Source organism: Mixophyes fleayi, chromosome 11, assembly GCF_038048845.1.
Source record: "Mixophyes fleayi isolate aMixFle1 chromosome 11, aMixFle1.hap1, whole genome shotgun sequence".
NCBI classification, from domain to species: Eukaryota; Metazoa; Chordata; class Amphibia; order Anura; family Limnodynastidae; genus Mixophyes; species Mixophyes fleayi.
Genome location: NC_134412.1, coordinates 8,163,650 through 8,189,819, shown reverse-complemented (window position 1 = coordinate 8,189,819; position 26,170 = coordinate 8,163,650). Strand labels below are relative to the sequence as shown.

General features: G+C 36.9%; 1 protein-coding gene across 7 annotated transcripts; it reads right to left on the bottom strand.

Moving 5' to 3' along the window:
- Positions 1-582: 582 nt before the first annotated feature.
- LOC142107621 (uncharacterized) lies at positions 583-25,084 on the bottom strand. Of its 7 annotated transcripts, none has more exons than XM_075191152.1 (9): positions 24,819-25,084; positions 22,589-22,644; positions 18,582-18,700; positions 16,361-16,433; positions 14,053-14,418; positions 8,354-8,629; positions 5,223-5,249; positions 4,161-4,187; positions 583-3,446 (listed from the first exon to the last, which is right to left on the bottom strand). In XM_075191152.1, exons 3-9 carry the CDS (start codon positions 18,582-18,584, stop codon positions 3,247-3,249), a joined length of 972 nt encoding a protein of 323 aa, XP_075047253.1. In that variant the 5' UTR covers positions 18,585-18,700; positions 22,589-22,644; positions 24,819-25,084; the 3' UTR covers positions 583-3,246. The 7 variants fall into 7 exon arrangements, with proteins under 7 accessions (XP_075047253.1, XP_075047252.1, XP_075047254.1 ...); XM_075191151.1 differs by lacking the exon at positions 24,819-25,084 and adding an exon at positions 22,959-23,096; XM_075191153.1 differs by lacking the exons at positions 4,161-4,187; positions 24,819-25,084 and adding an exon at positions 22,959-23,096.
- Between the last annotated feature and the right edge of the window lie 1,086 nt (positions 25,085-26,170).

Sequence of the window (26,170 nt, the reverse complement as noted above, 5' to 3'; positions counted from 1 at the left end):
TTGAGTCTTGAGTTGAGTTGAGTCTTGCCCCCCGGGCTAAAATTTTCTAGCCCTCCCCTGGGCAGATGGCTGCCTGGCTGTAAAGTGTAATATCTGTGAAGTCTCTCTGTACTTTCATTATTTTATTTTTTATCAATGAGGTTGCTCTAAACCCGCTCAAGTTCTCCTATGTCCTCCTTATCATCATCATTAATTTATATAGCACCACTAATTCTGCAGCGCTTTAAAGAGAACTCATTCACATCAGTCCCTGCCCAAATTGGAGCTTACAGTCTAAATTCCCTAATATAGACACACACTCACACACAGACAGACAGAGAACGAGACAGACAGAGAGGGAAAGAGTAGGGTCAATTTTGATAGCAGCCAATTAACCTACAAATATGAGGAACCCAAAACCTTACCCCATATTCAAGATGTGGTGTGAATAAGACAAAGATTTTACATTATGTGACATAGATTTCAGCACCTCTACACATTAAATTGGTATTCATATACTGACAATCATTATTATTGGACTATGGTTGTGTATAGAGTCGATAATTATGAGATACAAGGTAAAATAACTAGAAACACAAGTGATTAGGTAATAGAAACAAGTTTAATTGGCATCCACTATACAGATTACAAAAAGGGGAACATTTTTTCTCGTCTTGCATGCTGTATTTGCGGTTTGATTACATAAATTTGCTGGTCAGGTCTCCAGGGAAATATAGTAGTATACCGTATTATAGGACAGATGTGGGGTCTATCATTTGGAATTCTTGGAATTGAGGGTTTTCGCTTTCAGACCCCCCCCCCCCAATAATTTGGAAAACCTGCCCTAAAATATATTAAACTTACACACTCAGATTACATCTGGGTCATTAAATGTCTTAGCAGTGTTCCTCAAAATAACTGCAACAATGCTCATTAACGATGTCAATATATATGACATTGTTACCAAAACAGGAGCAGTTATATATTCCTTTGTCATGTCATTCTGGTTTCCTAAATTTTCTGATCCCACACTTGTATAAGCAATGCAAAGGAGACTTAATTATATATCTGATATCATCATAAACATTGGTGCAAATTAAAGCAATATAATATACACAATAGAACATAATACATATAATTAAATATCAATGAAAGGATATGTGAGCATTATACTGTATTTGTGTGTTTGGCATATAATTAGTATGTGCAATATAATTGTAGCCTATCAGTGTACCAGTACTGTGTTATTTTAAGTTATTATAATAGTATTATATGTGTGTATACTGGTTGAAATAGTAAGACAAAAATAATTACATTAAAAATAAATATACACAGAAAAATGTCAGAATATATACTGAGTCCTATTGGGCGAAACGCGCTATGCAAGTAAAATTATTGCTATTATTGTCTGTATGTATTTTTGTGTATCATCATGTATTAAGTCTGATTCTAAACTTAGTCTGTACCCAGGATTGGTTAATAATTAAATGAATGATGGAATCAGATAAAAAGAGATGCTGGATCTCTGTGTGTGTTCAATACCTCGAACTGCTCCAGTGCAGCAGAGGACAATGTGGTGATACATATCTTCATCGAGTGATCAGTGAGTATGACAGGGAGAAAGATGCTTTTGTTGCAGCAGTTTTGGGCCAGGACTATCTAGAAAGATAAAAATGTCTATTTGATGTAGACATTTTATTCATGTGCTTCTTTGAGCTGTGAGTCCAGTACTTCCAATCACCTAAATACGACCATTTCGATAAAATACAATTTCCTTTCTTTCGCCTAAAATACTGCTAAGCCTCATTTACTGCTCAAATCGATGAGGTTAAGGTGGTACGGTGATTGTTTTTACTACAAGTGTCAGTTTTGAGTGTGTAAAGTTTTTTATTACATTGCTCAGAGTAAGCCTAGAAATATGCTTCTCTGCTGCTCCAAATAATTGTAGTGACAGAACAGCCCATGCACATGGGGTACCCTTACTAAAGAGAAAACCAGCCTGTAAGCTCTTGTGACCAGGTACTTGTGATCTAGGAACAGAAGCCAGACAGTACTATAAAAACCTGTTACTAGTATCTCTCTTTGTCTGGATATCTCACTGATAGGTGAATTCCTAAAATTATCATATCTGGTCTGTCTAACTGTCGTTGACCCTTCATATATCCTAAATATTCTAGTCTGTCACTTTTATTTATTAACCAGCTCCCCAAAAAAATATTGATTTCTGAGACAAATCAAAGCTTGTGTCATAGTTTATCACACCGAACCTCTTTCATTATCATTTATTAATTCACGACCTTTGCACTCTATGCTTCCTTACTTCTTCCCTTTTCTTCACTAACATAATTTATATTTCACAGTTTTATTAGTATTTGCATTTTTATTTATATATGTATTTTTCCTCAACTAGTTATTTTATCTAGTACTATTATATATTTGTATTATTCATTTTTAGTTTCCCCCATCCACCACCAAAGTTTTTTACAATTGGCTTTCTCTGCACTGGGACGTCCTTACTGTACATGGCCTGCATTAGTCTGCCCCTTCCCTCCCCCTTTCGGCCTCTTAAGTCGTAGGCAGTCGTAAGTCATTTGCGTTCAGACGTGAATTGCATGCAATTGCATCCATTGGTGTAAATTCTGTTTCTGGGTATGTGCAGGGCTATTTAAAGCAAAATATGGCACGCAAATGGACATACGTCCGAACATGAATCAGGCCCACATAGTACGGCACTTTCACAGCACTGAACCAATAGCTTAGTATAACTTTGTTCTTGTTTGACTAGGTTGAGCACACCATGTTTGCAGCGCACACAAATATTTCCATACTAGCTAAGCGATAAGTGAACCCTTTACAATGTACCCTGAGCAGTGTAAGAAAACACATGACATGCACAACGTAATATATAATACAAGCAGTCACTCATGACTTAGTTAAGCTAGAAATAAGGCTAAACTAAGCAGCATTTTAGGAGAAAAACTTTGGGTGGTAAGAGTAGAAGGTTGAACCTTCTAAAGGATTGTTACCTCTCCATCCATACAGGTGCACTTTTAGTTTGTGGAGTCTGCTTCCAAAGAGTGTGCCCCTTAATGTGCACTGGGCAGAAAATTAATTGGCATCAATGGAAAACTAACATTTTTAAGCACCAGGTGAGTTTTGTATATACAGTCCCTTAAATCAAATCTAAACCACTATATAACTCAGTAGAAGCATAACAGGCACCTCTCAAATCTATGCAGCACAAGTTAATTATTTGATTGAGCTCTTTTAGTTTTGTAGTTTCACTTGATGTTGCCGAATTTTGCGGTATTTTGCAATGTTGGGATCTGGTAGAGCAACTTTGTTTCGTCTGTTTTGCCACCTCTTCTTCATCAAGAAGAAGAACACAAGAACGAATATCAATATCACAATTGAGTTTCCCAGAACAAGGCTGTAGAGAAGTACTGGATGAGATGCTTTCAGCTCACCTAAGATCATAAAAACATGTTTGTTACCAATTTTGTTCTAAATTTCAAAAGAAGTTATTACAATTAAATGTTCTCCCACTAGAAAGAGTTCCCCTTGAATAGAAACAGTCGTCAAAGTGGGGGTATATAGTGGTATGCATAACCTTCATTTTTCTTACTGCCTTAATTGTAAAACTATAACATTTTGTTCACTTACATTCCCATTGTATTATTCATGCCGACCACTTCTAAATTTCCATACCACCATTTCTAAATTTTCACTTGGACCACTGAATAGAAGTTCAACAGAAGTCCCTCCGCAAAGACCCCTTCCCTGGTGTCAATTTCGTACTATACATTTTACTAGATCGTACAACATATCTTCAACAAGTCATAAAGAAATTGTGGTTAGGAAGTAGTCTCCAAAAATTCAAATAACAGCAATAAAACGGTGGGCGATGCTAATGTTTATTCAAAAAATGTCTTTCTAAAAAGAAGATTCATTTTCAAAGAACACAGAGAATAGGTTGTTATTGTTCTCTAAAATAATGATTACCCCGGCTTTCATCTATCTGTTCCAATAGCTCTCTCTCCCTCTCTCTGCAGAAAATGATACGTTTGATAAATTGATTAAGTCGACATGTATAAGTTCACTTGGGGTGTAAATGTACTAACTCCCATTCACCTTATCCAAATCATGTTATTCAGTTATATCCCACTTTGATCATGACTTACCTTGAAAGTTTGAGCTATAGATACCACCTAAAATGTGTAGAAGGGACAACTATGTAAGTATGCACTTTGCATTCTCTGTTTCACTTCAAATTTGTAAAAAATATTATTACTATTATTATTATTTCTATATAGCACCAGTATACTGTAGCACTTTACAATTGGGAACAAACACTGTAGTAACACAAGACTGTATGTTATCATAACAGACAAAGAGGTATGTGGGTCCTGCTCACCATCTTACAGTCTTTATAAAAATAGTTTAATAATTCTGTAGCTGGGAATGGAAGCAAGTGTTCTGTGTGCATTCTAGACATGTATTTAGATGTATGTAACAGGACTTTGATTAAGATTGAATGTGGGGAACAAAGGACAGTTCTGATTGAAGGATGGCACCAAAGCAGTGTGCTTGAGGGGTAGGATTTATTGTATTGTAGTCAGAAGAAATATAAATGTCAGGTAGTTAGCTTCTGTTGGCTGGTGAGAAGATTGTTAGCTCAGTTTTTGAAAGTTGTTGTGACCAGCACAGATGGTAAAAGATTCGGAGAGGATAAATACATTCGGGTGTGACCTGCATACTGAAATCCAAAAAAGTTTATCTGTTTTCGAAGAGATGTGGTCTAGATAGAGAAGGGCCTGAGTCTTGTGGTACTCAAAGTGATAGAGGAAGCAGAGAAGAGGTTATCTATGAAGATTTGCTCATAATAAAAGGTTCATTTTCAATGATTAGAGAAATGTGGCTGTCATTCTTATCTAAAAAAGTGATTGTCCGTGCTTTCATCTATCTGTTCCTCGTACTGGTGTTAAACATCTCTCTCGCTCTCTCTCTATTTGTATATGTGTGTTATTTTTGCAAATTTCAGAAATATCTACTCACATTTTCTGACTACTTTACACTTTGGACTTAAGTCAATTCATTTTATTTGGTAAGAACATGCGGAAGAAGATTGTTAAATTGATTAAATGGACATCTATGAGTTTATTTGGGGTATAAGTGTAATACTTCCCAGCCAACTTATCCAAATCATGTTTTCTCAGCTAAGTCCCACTTTGATTGTTACTTACCTTGAAAGCTCGAGTTATTGAGGGCACCTAAAATTTGTAGAGGAGACAATTATGTAATTATGCACTTAGCAATCTCTGAATCACTTAAAATATTTAATTATTAAGATTATTAATTATATTATTGTTATTATTATTATTATTATTATTATTATTATTGTTATATCTTTATAAAGTACAAGCATATTGCAGCACTTTATTATTGGGAGCTAACACTGTAATAAAACAAGACTGTGTATTAGTAGACAGAGGTAAGACGGGCCTGCTTGCAATTTATAAAATATAGGAGTTTATAAAATAGGAGTTATAAAATATAATCTTGTAACTGGGAAAGGGAGCAAGTGTTCTATGTATATTCTAGATATGTTTCTTAGATGTGTGTAATAAATTTTTGATCAAGATTAGATGTGGAGAACAAAGGACAATACCCAGGCATTGAGCTTGAGGGGTAAGGTTTATTGTTGTGTAGTTAAAAGTGATAGAAATGGCAGGTAGTTTGCCTCTGTTAACTGGTGAGAAGATTATAGCCCAGTTTTTGAAAGATGTAGTTTGAGGTGGAGAGAGGACATCCAAGATGAAACGGTAGATATACAATCATTAATGTGGTTCAACACAGATGGTAAAAGATCCTTAGTGGATAGATACATTTGGGTGTCATTTGCACACAGGAGATACTGAAATCTAAAAGAGCTTATTAGTTTTCAAAGAGAAGTGACCTAGAAAGAGATTGAGTCGTGGGTTATGTAAACTGATAGTGGAAGTGAATAGCGAGATGAACACTGAAGTAACAGTTTGATAAACAGGATAAGAAACAAAAAATGAGAGTGTCCTGAAGATGTAGGCAGCATTTGTATGAAAAGTGAGTGGTCAACAATGTCTAACTGCAGCAGAGAGTTCATGGAGAAACAAAAGTGAGTACTGGCCTTTGGATTTAGCAATGATCAAGTCACTGACCACCTTAATCAGTGCAATCTTTGTGGAGTGTCCCAAAAGGAAGTTAACCCCTATATACATCAGTGAATATAAATATGTTACTTTTCAGTGATTGGCCAGCTAATTTAGGATGTACATGCATTTGTTTTTGTTTTCTTAAACTGTCAGAGGAGGAGAAAGAGTTTGAGCTCATTTATTTATTTATAATTTATGAAACTATAGCCTGCAGAGGCAGATTGGCCATAGACCTAACTTGGAGATTTCTCATTGGGACAGTGGCCTTTATGAATTCATGGGGTTGCGTTAGGTTTATTTTTTTGTTTCTGCTTTTTTTTAATTAGGAAGGGGCAAAGTCAGGCCCCTGATTTGGGTGGCCCATGGGTCCATCTGTATTGGCCCTTGGGTTGTAGTGCTTTCTGATGGGCCTGACTGGCCCCCCACTTGAGGGAGAGGGGACCAGCCACCTCATTGAATATACTGCACAGATTATATTGATACGTTGCTCCAGTTTATCTTGCACACCCTGTGTGACAGTCTCCATCTCACCCTGCCACTCCTTAGTGTGTAGCAACATATGCCTGTGTCTTCCCCTCCCTGTCTCATCGAGTCACATGTGGATGTCCACCAAGCCATCCCAAGTGTGCAGGCAACAGAGGAGGCAGACAGAATAGTCTGCCTTCAACAGTATATAGTCCAGATATTTGAATGGAAGGTAAGTGTGGGAGGACTCTTAGTGTAATTAATTGGCTCCCACCTTCTCCACCATCGCTTACTTTGCTGTGGCATTCGGTGGTGGACGGGTTGAAATGGCTGCAGAGGGAATCTGTACAAACTGCCAGTTACATCATCATCACAAGTAACTGGAGCGGGCACGGTCTCTTCCCATCCATATTGATGGAGCTGTGCTGTGTGAGTGGCTGGGAAGAACAGACCTGTTACCCTCTCCATATGCCATTTAGAACTCCACTTACCCGAAAATGGCTCTCATACCTCCTCAGTATCCCTAACCACTAATTTCATAAGAGCTTGAGCCACAGAAGAAGCAACAGAGAACAGTGGATGACTGGTCATAAAGCCGAGGCCTCCTTCACATGTCTACGTATCAAGGAAAATGCTACCGAAGATGGTACCTTGTTCCTATCCAATTGGGAGATACAATCCTAAATGGGATATGACTCAAATGTTCTAACTATCCCTTCTAGGGGCAAAAAGAGCAAAATCCTGTGTACTTATAAGTCTGTGACCAGGCACAATTTGTGAACATATGCTGTACTAACAGCTACCAACTGAAAATATGACCTATATGATAACAATATGGGTAGCACAGTGGCACTGTGGTTAATATTGATTGTTGCGGTCTTGAGTTTAATCCTGACCTGGGTGTGATCTGTATGGTGCTTATGCTCTCCCTTTACTTGTTTGGGTTCCATCTGGGTGCTCCAGTTAACTCCCATAGACATATAGTGATAATATAATTGACACCGCCGGTGCAAGGACTGGTGTGAATGTTAAACATTCTACAGTGTTGTGTAATATGCTGATGCTATATAAATAAATAATCATAATAATAATAATAACAATAATAAAACGCAAATGGCTATGCTTCCATTTTTGCCCAGTCATCTTCACTTTTTACGTCTTTACAGTTAACTTTGATGCGAGCACTATTAATCTTAATCCTCCCGTAGAAAATGATACACTATATATAGTCCATTACTAAGTAAATGTTAGCCGAACCCTTCTCATAATCCAAACACAAATGTCATCTTGTTCGTGCTGCTTTAGGGTGATCAGGCTTCGTTATAAGCATCCAATGGTCATTTTTACAGTAACATGAAAATCATGTTTACTGGCAGGATTGACCTAAGGTTTGATAGTAGACATTTTTCAATTATCATAAAAAAAGCAAAAGAGTAACATTATAGCTTTAACAAACAGTTACCCACAAGGCTGCAATACCATTCATTACAAATGTAACAATAATAAGTCAGATTGATCTGATAGAAACAAAGAAGCTTGGATAGAAGAATAAAACATGGAGTCAATCATATAACTAGAGCTTCCAATAATTACTTCTGTGGAATATCATACAGTGCATGTAACCTGAATTAACTATATAAAGACAGAATGGAAGATAAAGGGTATAGTAGTAAGCAGTTTGTAGTAATGTAATATATAAAGACATGAATAATATACTGTACCTGTACAAGTAATGTCGATACTGTGATTCAGAAGACTTTCCCCCTTGTACTGGAGCAGGCAGGTGAAGGTAACGTTCCTATGGGCTTGGCATTGCGTGGTCCCATTAGAGAGATGGTTGGCAATCCAATATGAATTTCTTGAATTTGAAATCAAATCATGACCATTGTTCTTATACCCGCGACCCTCAAATTCCCAAACCAACGTCACATGTTCCACTTCTTGTAGGTCAATTCTACAAATTATATCTGTGCCGTTGACATAGGCTTTGAGGTTATCTTTGGTAGACATAAAGTAAATAAAAATAATGCAGTTATAAATTAAGACATTATATACAACACCTTCCTAGAGTTTGCACCTTAACTGGTAGATCTGCATATGTAATCTCTGTAGCTTAAATTCATTTATATTGAAGTCTGTGAATTACCGAGCTCAATAATTCACACAAATTAACTAGAATGTATATAATTGAATAAATATGTTAACCATGCTCGCAGCAGGTTGCCGTGTAAGGAAGGAGGTCTTTTTCTAAATAGGTAGTGTTTGAGTGACAGATTTGCAGACTTGCTGTCCAGAAATATACTCTGTCACAGCAACTCAATCTGCATTTAGAGATTTTTTGACCTATGTGAGATCCAATTAAGAACCATCCTAAAGATGGGGAGCTACATCTGTCGTAATGTAATGAGGAAGTAATGCTTTACTTTTTTTTATCAGAACTTAAGTGGAATGTCAGCTTAACACTGAACAATATATAGATATCTGAACATTTGCATTTTGGTTTACTGGTCCTTAAAGTGTCATATTTGTGTTTCCCTTCAATGGCAAATGTACACCATGAAACACTTTCAAAATAGGTCATCTGAGACAAGTATATGAACATTTTTCAAAAGTAAAAACTGGCCGAAGCAATGATCAGGCGCGGGCTGGCAGATTTCAGCCCGGGGGGTGCACAGGTGGCCGCATCACATGACACGCGATGCGGCCGCATCATTGATGACGCGGCCTCATCGCGTGTCATGTGATGCGGCCGCCTGTGCGCTGAAACAGCCGCACCCCATGTCACGAGATGCGGCCGCCGGAAAAAACAGGTGATATGGCATCCGGGGGGCGGCCGGCCGGCCTACCACCGGGCCCTAACTGAGGTAATACTGAGCACCCCGGGGGGGCGCTGCCCCCCTACGCCCCAGGCCAGCCAGCCCTTGGCAATGATTATGCAAAAAATGCTTTTGCCTTTTATGAAATACAGATCAAAAGAGAAAACATTAAATTATTGCTTTATTGTTTTATTGGCAATTGTAGGACACTACCCTTTATTTAAAGGTACATCCCATAGAAATTTATATAGTTTATAATACTGTACATGACATGCCAATAGGTTCTAGTTTGTGCTGCATTTTAAAAAAAACTGAGATATTTACAGTGATTAAGTTTGAGTAGAGCATATTTCAGTGAACCACACAAAATTACACCGGATGTTTTAGCAATTAACTTTAGCACCTTAAGCTCTTTTCAGCTAATCTTTTCACAGATGGATCACAAAGTAAAATGAAATAATTTTCTTTGATGTGGTTCATCAACTAAAACAATATACTCAGTTTGCATAGACCACAATACAGACAAGCTATATTGGTGACAGGAACAGAGTACCACATAGTATTTGAGTTGCTTTTGCTATGTCTGGAACTAGCAGATGTATTTCCAACAGCTACAATTTACTACAATCTCCTTTCCAGAAGCACAAATGGGTCCAGAACATGAAAAGTAAATTTACTACATACATTGAAGCAAAATTCATAGGCACATTTTGCAGAGAAGAAAACAAAAACATAACCGGCTAGAAAATTAACCATTAAACACGGGGCATCTTTACTATTGCATGTTATTTGATATTGATAGAATGATCAATTTTAGATCAGATAAACTAGCAGTCATTACTCTGGAATGACTAGGTTAGTACACAGCAGACTAAAGCATTGTAGCTCCTACTTATCCATTTGCTGTCTATAATTAAACTTGAGGAACCAAAACAAGAACATGAAAGAAAAAGAAAGAAGTTAAAAGCTAAAAAAAAATACAATTTGCCATTCTAACATATCTTGTCTGCTCTTTGTTTGTTTTTCAGTTTACTTCAAATCTATTGGTATATGCTTTTTGTTCTGAGTTTTACAAAGGAAGGAAACAATTAACCATGCTTTAAACAAAACCACAGTGACATTTCAAGTCATGGTCTGGCATATTATTTAACTTGTATACTTGAAAATGTTAATAGAAGAGTTGAATTGTCCTAGAACGATTGTTGGTTAATTGTGGCTCTTTTGGTGATTTTCAAATATCACTCACAAAAGATTAGTGATGTACTTGGCGGTAGCAGAGGCTCACCAAAGAAAAAAATGCAGCGATCGAAAACCTAGGTTATCACAGCATATTGTTAAATAGACCACAAATTCTGGTATAACTTTGACCTACTGTACCAATTTACTTATTTAACTTCATACATGTAACAAATATTGTATGGGTGAAATAGCATTAAAAAAAAGGAACTAGACAAAAATCGGTCACCTTCAGTCAACTCATTATTCATTTATTCAAAATATATACTGCAAATGAAAATGTTATGTCCCGTTGGTCTATACACATTCATTTTTAACTGTCTACTTAGAAACCAGGTTTAGAGTTATTTCCACCATGTAAAACTGGGACTTGTGTAAATTTCTTGCACTGAACAAGCGCACAACTTACGCCCATAGTATATTTGCGCCCATAGTATATTTGCGCCCATAGTATATTTGAGGACCTTTGTGCTTGGAGAGACATTTATTGGGGAGTACTAAATTGTAGGTGCAATACTTTAGCGGCATGGAGACACAAGTCAACCCTGGTCGTTAGAAATGCATTGGATTTTGACTTACATGATCTTTAATTTACGTAAGTCCAACTCATAAATGCAAAAAGCACTTTTTATAATCACGCTTGCGCAGTCGAAAAACTTAAGTCTCGGTCTGCTCTCAAACTGAGATGTATCTCCCCGTCGCACCTCAATAGTGTTACAGAGGCAAAATGGGAGAGGTAAAGGGCAGGTAGGTGTAGGTATAGTACAGTAAGAAGGTGTTAATGCTTCTTACATAGAACCCTAAGAGGGAAGTAACCACGGATACACCTCTAGGCAGAATATCTATTGCGACTGCTTCCCCTGGTGTAAGAGCCATGCTGATAATGAATATACACATTTTACGATATGTGCGGTTCAGAATACTAAGTAAACTATGGGCTGCACATGACACTTATGTGTCCAATTCTACCCTGTATCTGTAAATTCTGCATTTTGCGAAGCTGGGGCCATGACGGTGTCAATTTATTCAGCTCTATGGTATGGTTGGGGTTTAAAAAAGGGTGAAATCTGAGTGAAACAAATAATTATAGGAAAATTCAGTCCAGAATAAAAATAAAAAGGGGAATTTCATGAGGAACATAAGTCCACTGGAGAAATATACAGAATTCCAACCCAAATACATGGTGTACTTTCCGAGGAACAGTTTTGAAATTTTCTCTCATTTCTAAAATCTATCCACTTATACGCTTTAGGGGATTTAGAAAAGCTTAAACATATATCCATGGTGATCACACACACTAATGAATGTGTTGCCGGGAAAACTTTTAGAACTCTGGGATGATAAATGTATCTTCTAATCAGATGTGGTATATCAAGTTCTCCTAAGCCAAAACTCACTATACAATTATTTTATGCAGGAATAGAAGTTCTGAAACAATTATTATTACCCACAGCTAGATATATATCATGTCTGATAGGTTCATATTCAATTTTTTAGAAATTACGGAAATGTCGCTAATAAAAAATAGATTTCAATGCCATTGACCAAATTATCTGCAAATGTATCCTAGTACTGTGTTCCATGTTATGAGACAGTTGAGATTCCTGATTAGGTTGTTCAAATCATAACCCTCAAGCCAAGTCCAACTTGCTACAGAAATGTATGGACTAAATGGTTTTAGTTTAGTGCATCTTTCCATCACCATGAAATTTTGTGTTACTCTGATTCTAGACTCCTTTTCAGGAATGAATACTTACTTCCTCTTCAAACTCTGCCTGTGTTTGACCTTACTAGCATGCTTAGAAACACCTATTATGGTGAACCTATATCAGAGTTGTTCTGATTCAGAATTGTCTGTTCAAATACCCAGCAACATGGACTACTAACACAGTAGTCACTTCCTCCACCTCGAAGTATGTCCCTCTACCAATCATCAGCAAGCTCCTTCCTTCTGAAACTTACTACACCTAAGTATCAGAATTAGGAAGGAGAAAACATGCTTGTGATAGGCAAGGTAATCACTTTAATGTAAGAGGGGGAGGAACTGTAAGGCTAGAGCATAGAGAGCTCTTCTTCAATAGGCGCGCATCTATGGAGTGTTAGCATGTATATGAGGTCACTGACAGGCAGAGGAAATAAGCATTGATGCCTGAAAAGGGGAGGAGCAAGAATGAGTGTAAATAATTAGCCCATTACAAAAGCTGAATTTAACATTTGTATGATGCAACCCCTTTAAAGGAAAGTTACCACCAAACTATAAAAATGATAATATACTTTGTTCTGTAAATTATAGGGATATAAGATACCACAGATGAGTTATATGATTAAATAAAATGTAATAATGACTCCTGAAGGTTACAGAACTTCAAGATTTGCCATCCCATATAATTCTATAATCCTATATTAGTTTTATATTTAAAAGCCTAGAAAAAATAACATTATTGTGAATAACATGTTTTGAACAAAATGAACTGAAAGTACGAGAAAGTGATGCAAGATGAAAAAGAGGAAAGCATTGTGTACCATCAAGCCAAGAATCCCCTTTTACACTTCCCCTGTTTACTTCTGTAATAAACATAGTGAATTGTGCATACATCAAGCTACGACTAAAGTTACAACTGTTATTGAGGAAAGAACAGTGGCAGCTCTGCAGTCAGTTTCCATTAGTAGAACCAACCCCTTGTTTAAATCAATTAGTCCTGGTGGGAAGTGTAAAAATCTGACTCCAATCCATGTAACTATTGTAAAAAAAACAGACCCCAGTCCAGATGCCACGCTCTGTCATCCTTGTCTGCCAACCTGCTGTTGCGTGCATGTTGTCTATAATTAGACAATAATCGTGTGTTAGCACCAAATGCCTGTGGCTCCTGCATTTAGATATGACAGCAAAGAGTGAATGTCCAGACACAGAGGCAGATTTTTAATCTACCAACAATGACCACACCAAGGGCTAGATTTACTAAGCTGCGGGTTTGAAAAAGTGGGGATGTTGCCTATAGCAACCAATCAGATTCTAGCTTTCATTTTGTAGAACGTACTAAATAAATGAAAGCTAGAATCTGATTGGTTGCTATAGGCAACATCCCCACTTTTTCAAACCCGCAGCTTAGTAAATCTAGCCCCAAGAGTGGCGCAGACACAAGCAATGAATTTAAAACTTTTGGCCTGTGGCTTCCGTGGCGTGCCCACAAATTCAGACTTGTGTGCCATAAAAGAACATTGTTAAGAATACCTTTATAGTTGGGGAGTTCAGATATCACAGCTCACCAATTTGTAAGCAATTTTAAACACAAATATGTCTACATACAGTCTACACACATTATAAAATTCAAGGTATTATACGCAGGATATGTTTTAAACATGCTTACCGTATACAAGAAGATATGTACCTCTCCCTGTTGACGTTCTGCTGCCTGAATTAAACAGCAATGAAGTATGGCATAAATATGTGTAAGTGTAAGAGAGTCGTACATTAGAAATGGTAAAAGACATATCCGTGCTGTGACTTGGGTTGCTGAGCCATGATGAATCTTTGGTGATTATATATTTGGAATGTGCATCAGGGTACACATAGTTTCTGTTTGTCGTGTTATGCTCGTGAACATACCAATATAAATTCACTCGCTTCACTGTCTCTGTACCTAATATCATATGGCAGCTCAAATTAACGGTGGAGCCAACCAAGGCTGCTACAGCAGAGGGTTGTTGCATTGTTATGGCAGAATACCTGGTGCCTGCAAAAGGAAAAGTAATATGAGTGATTTATATATATTATTAAAATCATTTACTTACACAGAGCCAATATCCCTCAATATGTTTCCAAAACACACATTAAATGTACAAGAATCGAGCTTGGAAAATGGATATTCTGTGATGTTAACGGTTGGTCCAGGCTCCTTTGAGTCCAACGGTCCCTTAATTTTAAACCAGAGGGCTGAGATTGGTTGGGAGGTGACCAAAGGTTTGGACCCCAAGAGAGCCCCATTAGGAGGCTGCTGATTGCTGGAGAAGGATATGAAAGACCAAAACAATTCAGAAAACATGTCAAGGGTATGGGCATGGGGCGATCATAAACCAAGTCACAAGGTTAACATCCAGAAAACAGTAAAGAAACATTTATACACTGAAAAAGAGTACATGAAACAGAAGGTTATATATATAGGATGACAATTGCCCTGATGCCAACAGGAGATTTACAGGAGAAAGCAATAATGTAATCAGAGCTCATAAAAGTCTTAAACAAATTACATGACAGAGGAAACTGGAACCTGTGGTTGATGAGCAGAAAAATTGCCTGTGTGCAGTGGGACAACAGTTAAAATCCAAGAGTAGGCAAGTAAAAAGCACTTTAAGATACATGGTAACGAGGATCCAAAATGTGGTAAATAAAAACACTGAGGCGTCACACAATATACCATTATGACAATACAGAAACACACAATAATAGGTGCTCCCTAGATCAAAAATCCAGATGGAACAAAGGACATTCTTTTTTATTCTAGACCACTGGTGTTCAACCCATGGGTATGGACCACAAACCAGGTCCCAGAAACTGTTCTTGAATACTTTGATTGTCAATTATCCAAAATATTGTGCTGTGGGCCACTGCCTTTGGGGTACTATAATAGTGAAACACTGTCATGAGTGTTCCTGACTAATAAAGGCTCTAGATAAACCAAGTATTAACTATTCTCATAAGTGTGAGTTGTGCCAAGTGTTCAATGGACCAGTCATACAGCAAGTCAAAAACAATAAAAAAGTAATTGAGTAGCAGGTTTGATTAGAGGGGTTACCTAATCCGCTTCCACTTCTCCTCTGCGCAAATCCCTTCATTGTCTCCCTATCCGTTTAAGAATTTAGTTTGAGCTTCTTGCTCTCATTTACAAAGCCCTTACTGACTCTTCTCCCCCTTACATCTCTCACCTTGTCTCAAGGTACATACTACATACCTACCAGGCCACTCCGCCCTATATCTCACCTCTGCCTCAATTCACCCCTCATTACATTTTCCCATGTTTCTCTCCAAGATTTCTGCTGTGCTGCCCCCATTCTTTAGAACTCCTACCCCGCCTCACTCTACTCTACCCCAACCTTCATTCCTTAAAACACTTACTCAAAACTCCTCTTTTCAAGCTCACCTAACTTACCATTTCCCGACCATCTTATCAATCACTTCCTCTTCCTTCGTCTGCCATCTCTATTTTCTCCCAGTTGGTCCTACTGTCTCTCACCACCCCTCCCTCTAGAATGTAAGCTCTCACGGGCAAGGTCCTGTTTACTGTCTGACTCCCTTGTATGTCCTGCAATGCATTTCCGTGTGAGTCCCCATAGCATTACTCACACTCATCTGTGCTACTTATGTGTACTACCTCATCTATTTGTTACTTGCTTCTGTATCCGGTACAATGGAATCTGTGACGCCATATAAATAAATAAATAAATAATAATAATAAAATATATTCAATGATCTAAGCAGCAGGAATATTACTAGACACTTTATTAAGAGCTGTTAAAGCGGAATACAGTGGTATTTGGAAGGAGGATTTTTGGAGTTATAAACAGACTCTTGTATTAAATGTATATCACTTATATAAATAGCTATCTTTAATAAACAATTATAAATTTAGGAGACATGACAGACAATTTAGACAATTAATGTAGTTGAATATTTCTTACAGAAAGTTTGAAGTAAGGATATTATAATTAGATATTTAGCTGCCATTGTTCTCCTAATACAGTCGAATGTGACCTGTTGAAAGACAAAGAGCGCAGAATGGTGGTATTAAATATATGCACATATTAATAGGCTATTCAATCAATAATTAATTACAAGTTCATGAAGTTTAGTTATATACAACATGTTTTCCTGCTGCACAAATGCAGATTTTTCTCTTCTGAGACATCATACAACTAAGTTTTTGCTCCTTAGTATAATAACATATCTTAGTGCATTTAAGAAGTGGAGACATATCTAAGGAGTTGTTCCCCATACTTGCCTACTCTCACAGAAAGTCTGGGAGACTCATGGAGAGTAGGCCAGCCTCCTGGATCCTGCTTATCTTTCTTGTGAAGTGTGGAGTGTCTTGATAATGCCATTTGCTGCATCAGTCTCTGCCTCCAACACACAAGGATGAGATTTACATGACAAAGCGCTGCAGAATCAGTGGTGCTATATAAATAAATGATGATGATGATGAAAGCAGTGGTGGGTGGAGCTGACTATGCAAATCACATGTTCACATCTTTGACCAGTGGGCGGGAGTTGTGATGATGCAAATCTAGCCATTACTCCCTACCCACACTTTCCTCTTGGACCTCCTCTCCTGGATGTCCCAGAAGTCCAAAAAGTAGCATGTGTTCTCATAACCTTTTAGCCTCTTGAAAATACTTAGTTTTAAAGGTTCGCTGAGGAGATGTGCCTTCACATTTTTTTAGCTTTGTTAATGTACCACACAAACTTCACAGGTATCTTTTAGCATCCTAAAGACTAAGTTATCATTATCTACAATCTTTCAAGTGTTTTCTACAATCTTTCATGCGTTCTCTACAATCTTTCAATCGTTGTCTGAAAACCCACCTCTTCAGACATGCTTATAATATTCCTCAACCACCCTCTTAATCTCACTACAATACCCTATTACCACCCGTTATGCAATTTCACACAAGACAACAACCCCCTGACCAACATTGTTGTGTGACAGGATCATTTAGCTTATGAGTCACTTTTACCTTTGCAGCCTGGCTGGACCCAAATGCAAAATGTAGACTTAGCCTTAGCCTCATGTGTCAAACTCCCATTGTCCCATAGATTGTAAGTTTGCGAGCAGGGCCTTCTCACCTCTCTGTCTGTTTTACCCAGTTTGTTAATTAGTTTACTATGCTAGTCCCCAATTGTAAAGCGCTACGGAATATGTTGGCGCTATATATATAAATGACGATATTTGGATTTGCCAAGCAGTATATATTTTTAGTAATGCAATTCACATTATTATACACAGTGCAATTTCTCAGTATGTGAAATTAAATTCTTAGTGTGAAAACTCAGGAGCGAAACCATTTGTAATGCAATGAAAGGGGTGCAAAAAACATTTTCTCTTTTTGCATGCAGGTAAAATGCTGGCTGCTTTTGCATGTGACACACAAATAATGCATAGCTTTGTTATTACACTGCAATTTTGAGTTGAACTAGCACATGCCCCCAACTCCAACTCTAAATGGTCCACACATTTCATATTTGCCACCCCTCCATTGTTTGATTAGCTCCTAACTATAAATTAAGCACAGTATGGTCTATTTTAATGGGTATTAATGAATGTAGAGTGCTACTGTTCATGTTTCATATGCTGGCTAAAATCCAAGTAAATATTCTGTTTTATGTTTATTAACAGTTTTATAGTACTATATATCTTGGTTTGTGTGTTTTAAAAATTACTAGCATTTTATCTTCTCATTTTACTACTCTTGATCTGCATGCTAAATACAAAACAGCAAGGATTCTTATGCTGTACTTTAGAATTAATACATGAAAATTACAGCTCCTCTGGTTTATGTCTAGTGTATTTCTCAGAATACGTTGTTGGCAGACACATATGGCCCACTGTGCATTATCCCTTCTTGTGTTCTGTACACATTCAAGAATAATATTTTCAGTACTGGTTTTAATCTACTAGGAATGAGAAACTGATGTGTAATGTATGATGCTATTCATGTTATGGATACAATTCTTCATCAGTTAACCAGCTGAGTGTATTTGCAAATGCACAGTACCACTTCCCGTTCTCTGTAGATATCAGCCTCTGTTCCTGTATTTTATTAAGTTAAACTATATATATGATAAGAATTAACAACTAATGCACATCAAGCATGAAGTATTAACGTCCTTACAAATTTAGCTTACCATTAAAAATATGTTTGGGTAATAAACAGCCCAAAACAATGTTTACTGTTCATCCATCATTTTTATAGAAATTATCAAAAAAATGGTCCTTTCCACCTAGGTGCTGGAACGCACAAAATCTGTAAAATAATGAAAATAAATGCTGCTGAATTTCATAGTACAGAAACACACTCATGAGAATAACAGAAACATTTTATTATGTGTTAACTGGGGGGGTTGCTAACCACATTGTGGTTAAGACCATCTATATAGATAGTTTTCCTGTTGAACAGAATGTTAAAACCCGCTTCCTCTCTACATGTTATTTATTATCAAAGCACCTAATGCAGGAAACCAAATTAATAACAGTAATTCTACATTTGTTGAGCAAACTTGAAAAATGACAGGTCAATCAACTTTTCATTCAGTCATTCATTAACTCTAAGGGCCAGATTTACAAAGAATCGAGTTTGGTGGTGTACTTAAACCGCCAGCAAACTCGAGTGGTCGAAACCGCTGCATTTACTATAGAGTGGATTGAGACTGCAATGTATAATGGCTGGCAAACACGCTGTTTGTGTTATTTTGCTATTCAGAACATAAGAGGAAGCGCCTTTGACATTCAAATTGTTGGGACAATCATTATGTATTGATTAAGGGGAAAAATTAATTTATAATTAACTTATGAGGCAAACTTTATTTTTTGTTATATTGAGGGGACAAAATTATTGAATTGTTATATTATTTGTGGCATTATGTAATGCCAAATTGTGCAACATAAATAATTAGATCCAACATTAAAAATCAGTTAATGTTATTATATATTCACATGTCCCCACAATATTATACAATAATAGTGTCCCCTTGAAATTAAGAAAAAAAAATTGCCCCCATAAAATTAAAAATTAATTTTGCACCTTAATCAATAAATAATAAATGCCCCAATAATTTAAATATCAATGGTGCTTCCTCTTATGTTCTGAATGGCAGCATGCAGATTGAGGAATCTCCCCTATCACAGCCACCTATTTTATTTTGTCCGTTTGGTTGGTGGTTTTGCAGCGGTTTTGCAAACCCCATCTTAGTAAATCCGAATGTTTGCATGTTCATCATTGTTAAAATCAGGATGGCGATTTGAAAAGTGGTGGTTTTCTAAAGTGTCAATTCTGGCCGTTTTAATAGAAGCTTGGGCTTTAGTAATTTTGCTGGAAAAATCGCTGAAAACCGCCATTTAGTAAATCTAGCCCTAAGTGTGTTGATCTAAAATAAAGCAACATAAAACCCTCACTGTGACAGTTGCCAGTTTGGTCTCACAGGAGGGTGGATCCTTCCTAACCTCAAAAACGGCATTCCAATTTACTTTTGGTGAGTTTCCTAACTTATGTGGTAAAAAAATCCACCTCCCTCATAGTAAAATACTGCTTCCTATAATCATGGTCAAATCAGAATTCTTCCATTTTCAATTGATGATCCTTTGTCCTCTGTCTGACCATTCATTAGACAAATCATTGTATTAATCTGGGATACCATTTAATGAAATGTAATCAATGGAGCTTGTGGAGAATTACCATCATGGTCAAAGAGAATATTGGTATTAGAGGCAAGGAATCTGCAGATCAGCTGATTTTGCTATTTTAAGTATGTGCATTTGGTATTAACAATATATTTTATATACTGCACTATGTAGCATCGTTTTGCCCATTCTTCCCTAAGATCCTGAGTTTGATGTAATAATTTGTAAGTTGTAATATTAAAAAAGTCTGGACTTGACCATTTAACACATAAGCCTCAATTTTTACATATCTGGTACCGATTCACTTTGCACCCTGTATGAACTTAAAGGAATATTAAACAATTAGACTTCTATTTATTCTCCTTTTTTTAATTAACCACATCAGTTGCCTTTTAGCCCTTACTGTTGCTATACGGTATGTACTGGTCACAGTATTTATTACAATTTTTTTAAAAAAATTCCCATTTGGAATTTGCTGCTAAGATGTGATATTCCCAGTCTATAAGCTTCAATGCTTCTCTTGCCCTTCTAAAATGAATACATTTTTGTGCTCGCATACAAAACGTTTTATTGAAAATCAAGTAAAATGTTTTTTATGGCTATTCCCTATATGCCCCCTCACCTGTACATGGAATATAATCCGACATAGAGAACGCTCTAGTTACTTCCTCTAAAACTTGCAAAATTTACTTGATTATTAAAATAGATATCCTGGCTTCCTTTGCCAGAACTACCATCTCAATTTATATCTGGTTTGTTAAAATCACCCAGGATGAGGGACACATTTTTCTTTGCTGACCTTTCAATTTTGTAAAAATTATTACATTTAGTGCTATCATTTCTGCTTATAGCAAGCCCCAATTAATAACGACCTGTGCAAGCCTTGGCAGCACCCTAGAAGGTACCCCTCGCCCTCTATATTCATAGCCCATAAATTAAAAAATAAAATGCCAATTTAGTAGTACAACGTGTAATTCTATTCCGAGGAATGGTGAACCAAAAGTGGAATTTGAAGACCGGAACTAATTTTGCATGAAACTTTAATTGTTAAATGTAAGCTATAAGGGCTGTCCCTGAAAATTCAACCAAAATCCAGGGCTGAAGAAAGGATGGACTTTTGTTTCTCTCGTCCATTGACCAACCTCTTTCTTTAAAATAAACTTCTTAGTTTTTCTCCTAAAATTCTGCTCAGTTTATCCTCATTGGTAGCTGAAAGTAATCATGAGAGTGAAGGGACATTGGGACTGTCTTTTATTAAATGTGATAATTTTTTGTTTATAACGCTCTTTCTGGCATTGGTCAGTGTATTCCTAGAATGCGGTTCTGCACCAAACTGCAACATAGACAGCCAGACCAATTCAAGTCCTTTTGCATAGTGGAAAATACCATGCCACCCTCCGCATAGCAAGGAACGTCTCGAAAAATGTGCACTCTCCACTCAACTCTCATTACTTATTATGATGGGCGACTAGGGAACTAATTTAAGCCTGTGTGTGATTTTCATAGCACCACTCGTACATTGGAAAATCACTTATCATAATCCATATCATATGTTAATACGTCAATCACTGGCAGGACGTGCATGACACAGTTATGCTACATGTGTCAGAAGTAAGGATTCCATATGTCCTGATTTTTCATGACAGTCCACTTTTCCACCTAAAATCTTCCACTCGCAATGCTTATTTTGCAATAAAATATATGCACTGGATATAAAAAGTGAACACATCCTTATTGGTATTGCAACCAATAAAATTCAAGTGAAAAAAACGCAGACAATTTTAGGAAAAATAAATGAAAAACCTACAATACCCCAGTTCTATAAGAGACAAATACTATAAGATTAAATTGTGCTGTCATACAAGAGAGATCCAGCTGACTTTTGTCTCAAGTCCAATTATTTTCCAAGTTAAAAGCAATTTTTTAATTGAAATAAAAAATGCAAATACTAAAAAAATAATAATAATAATTATTATTTTCATCACCCATTGGCATGACTGCATAAGCATCAAACACTCGCTGAAACATGTGAGTATCAAACAGAATTACGGTTACCTCAAAACGCAGATGACATTAATCTAAAACAACCTTTATTTCAAATAACAGTTAAATAGATAACATGCAACTTCACATTCTAATCTTCATAAATTCAATCTTTTGTTTCTTTTGAAGGCGTGTTTGACTATGGTCTATTATTATATTTCATCTCCATCTCCAGTGCACCTGTGGTACCCAGTTCATTAGCCAATCAGATTATTGGAATGTGATTTGGTGACCTTGGGAGAAGCAGTTACCTGGCCACTAATTTGTTTAAGGGATCATGCCCACTTATGCTTTTTGAATATTTTGAATAGTCAATGTAGTAAGATGCATGTACCTGGGTCTGACACTAGAATATATAATAGAATACAATAGAATACATCAAACTTGTTTTACTCTGTAATTGTGCGTATGTTTACATCTACTTCATTGTGTCTTCGCTCAATAAATATCAAATAAATATAAAATGAATTACCTTATCCCTTTGCGGTGCAGAAGCTTCAGAACTCCCCGAAAGTTTGTGTTTCTCCTCTAGAGTGAAATGAAAGTGAAATAATATTTTATCAGCAACTAAAAAGTAGCAGAGGAAATGAATCTAGGTTAGTTGACTTGTTTGAAAGGCAGTATATATGCAATTATCTATGCTCGCAGAAGTAGACGCTAATAGCAGTGATAGTACTAATAGCAATATTAATTTCTTTCTCATATGGTAGCTGATCAACGCTCATAGTAATGTTAGTTTATGAAACAGAAATTGCTAAACAATTAGTAATAAGTTGAATTTCAACCAGGTAGCGAGCAACAGTGTATGATAGTGAAAAGAATGTCCTGCGCTTCTAACGTACCTGTGTAATATAGTTCAGATTAATAGAGAGATTCTAAATGCAAGCTTGACCAAATTAGTAAACTCTCTCCCACCAGTGACAAGGAAGTCTCTGTTAGGAGGAGACCTAAGTCAGTGCACTAAGAGATTTTTATATACTAATATTGGGCTCGGCTGTAAATCTTTAGGGTGGGGCTAATGGGGGAGATTTATCAAACCTTCTAAAAAGGAAAAGGGAGGTGTTGTCCAGAGCAACCAATCAGATTCTAGCTGTCGTTTATCTAGTACAATCTAGAACATGATAGCTGGAATCTGATTGGTTGCTCTGGACAACACTAAGGGGTATATTTACTAATCTGCGGGTTTGAAAAAGTGGAGATGTTGCCTATAGCAACCAATCAGATTCTAGCTGTCATTTTGTAGAGTGCACTAAATAAATGACAGCTAGAATCTGATTGGTTGCTATAGGCAACATCTCCACTTTTTCAAACCCGCAGTTTAGTAAATCTAGCTCCAAGTCTTCCAATGTAACAGAACAAGGCTACAAAAACAATCATTAATGTGAAAAAAAAAACAAAAACATAGAATACTATGTGCAGGAAGAACAAAATAAGCCAATTTGAATAAATGTCCCACTTTACCTGTGTGCTAGAGTTCAGATTAATGCAGAGAGTCTTCAAGGTAATTTTATGGGATATACCAAGCGCAGGCTTATTGCCACGCAGCTGTTACCATATATAATATGGGCTATACCGAGCCCAGGCTTGTTTTCTTTGTGGTTTTTGTTTCAAAATATTATCTTATTGTCATAGCAGCTAGCCATCAAGCCTATTTAAGGCACATTGGGGTGTGGCTCACAAGCCAGCCCTTGCTAGATGTAATCCCCTATACCTGGGAGGTGAGTGCATCTGATTTTAACTGTTTTTCAATGGTGTTTAAAGAATATAGGTTAGTGTAGGACCTACATATAATGAGGAGCCCTTGACGCTGGGATGCAGGCTTAAATGTTTTTATCAAAATATGAACTAATACCTCCTGTTTTAATTTTGCTAGATACACACAGATATGCAGCGTAAAGGATAAGCGCTGACAACTGTCTTTTTTATTGTGTATATATATATATATATATAAATATATATACTTTTTATATATATATATATATATATATATATATATATATATATATATATATTTATATATATATATATATATATATATATATATATATATATATATATATATATATATATAAAAGAGATAACCAAAAAATGTCGCTGTGACAAATTATCAGTATGTGTAATAGGAGTTTATAGTCCAGAAAAAATCTTGCAAAAAACACTTCCCATGTGCAGGCAGCAGCCTTAACCAGAATAATCTAGAAATAGGAGATAGAGGAGGAGGTGCACAATAGTGTAGTATTGTTATGTTATATAAATTGACATAGGACCAAGAATTGGTCCGAAATGTATCCTTAACACCAATGGAATAAATCAATTATCTTAGTGGGATAAATAAAACTAGTAAAACACCAGCCACTCGTGTAGTTAATGTGCGTACCAGAAAGATGGTCTTTAAGGCTTATCAGACAGAATAACAATTGGGATGTCTAACTATCGGACACTTGTAACTACAGAGACTTGGATACGCAACTAAGTATGTGATGATTAGATAACCATGCTTGGACCTCAGACAAAGTGACCTGTAATCTCTAGGTTGTGATCTTTCTATACTCTGGGAACAATTGTATTTGCTTGGTATTCAATGTTTATTATTGTCAGATAAATATCTGTCTGCTGGACATTCAACGCTAATATGTTGGATAATGCCATTGTCACGGGCACTAGGAGTCTTGCCCAGGATTTCACCAGTTGGCTATGCTTACCAGAGAGGCGGAGTTTGCACAGCGGTCCTCTGGCAGCAGGGTGAATAGTGGAACGTATATAACAGCAGATGGAGAGAGGATGCCAATGGAAATGATGATAGTCAGTGACTTGCAGCTATACTGGTAAATGAGTCAGCGACTTGCAGCTATATTGGTAGATAAGTCAGCGACTTGCATCTATAGCGGAAAGGCAGGTTTGAACCACGGAGACCAGGTTGGACGTGAGCAGGTGAAGGAAGGTAACAGGAGAGTCAGTGGTCTGCGTACAGCAAGTTGTACCACTGCTATCAGGGGCAAACGCAGGATCTGAGGAGGGGGGTTTCCACGCCACATCTCCAGTGGGCGTGACTAGCATGTGTGGGGGCGTGGCTATAATTTTACAACATTTACACACAAAAAAATCTATATTATATATATATATATATATATATATATACACACATACATACACACATATATATATATATATATATATATATATATATATATATATATAGTTACTGGGTGAAGCCAGATACTGCACACAAGCAATCTTGTATGGTGAGAGCTGTGTGATATATATATATATATATATATATATATATTTATATATATAAATATTGCATTGTAGGATTAATAAAGTAGAAGATCCTCTACTTTATTAATCCTATAATACAATATTTTTATATATATATATATATATATATATATATATATCACACAGCTCTCCAGAAATGGAGTCTTTGGTTTATGACTTAAAATACTATATAAGTTTGCTTGTGGCCAGTATATGAAACTAGAAAGCTATTTTCAGATTATTTAAGATAGCCATATAAACCCTCACCTCGTTCACCAGGGAACACAGCCAGTGAGGTATTGCTGGGAGATATGTGAGGGAGGAGCTGCTGCGGCCGCGCATGCGCAGCAGCTCCATTTCGGAGAGGGTGAATTGTACAGCAGCCGCGGCGCTGTCAAACAAGCATCCGCAGCGGAGCTGTCTAGGCAAAATGGATTGCATGTTTAAAGACATGCATTGGCGCACGATCGATCGCGGAGAACCAGAAACCCCCCCTGCGTGCGCCCCTGGCTATGGTGAGAAGACTTGTCCAGGTGCAGGTAGGTAGCGGGGAAGTCAGTGGTCTGCGTACAGCAAGTAGTTCCACTGCTATGGTGAGAAGACTTGTCCAGGTGCAGGTAGGTAGCGTGGAAGTCAGTGGTCTGCGTACAGCAAGTTGTACCACTGCTATGGTGAGGAGAAGTTCAGGTGCTGATGAGTGGAGGCATGCAAAGAGTCAATAACGGTATGAAGACACTGAGAGCACAGAGGAACTTGTTCCAAACAGATATGCAGCGTTTACAGCTAATAGTCTATA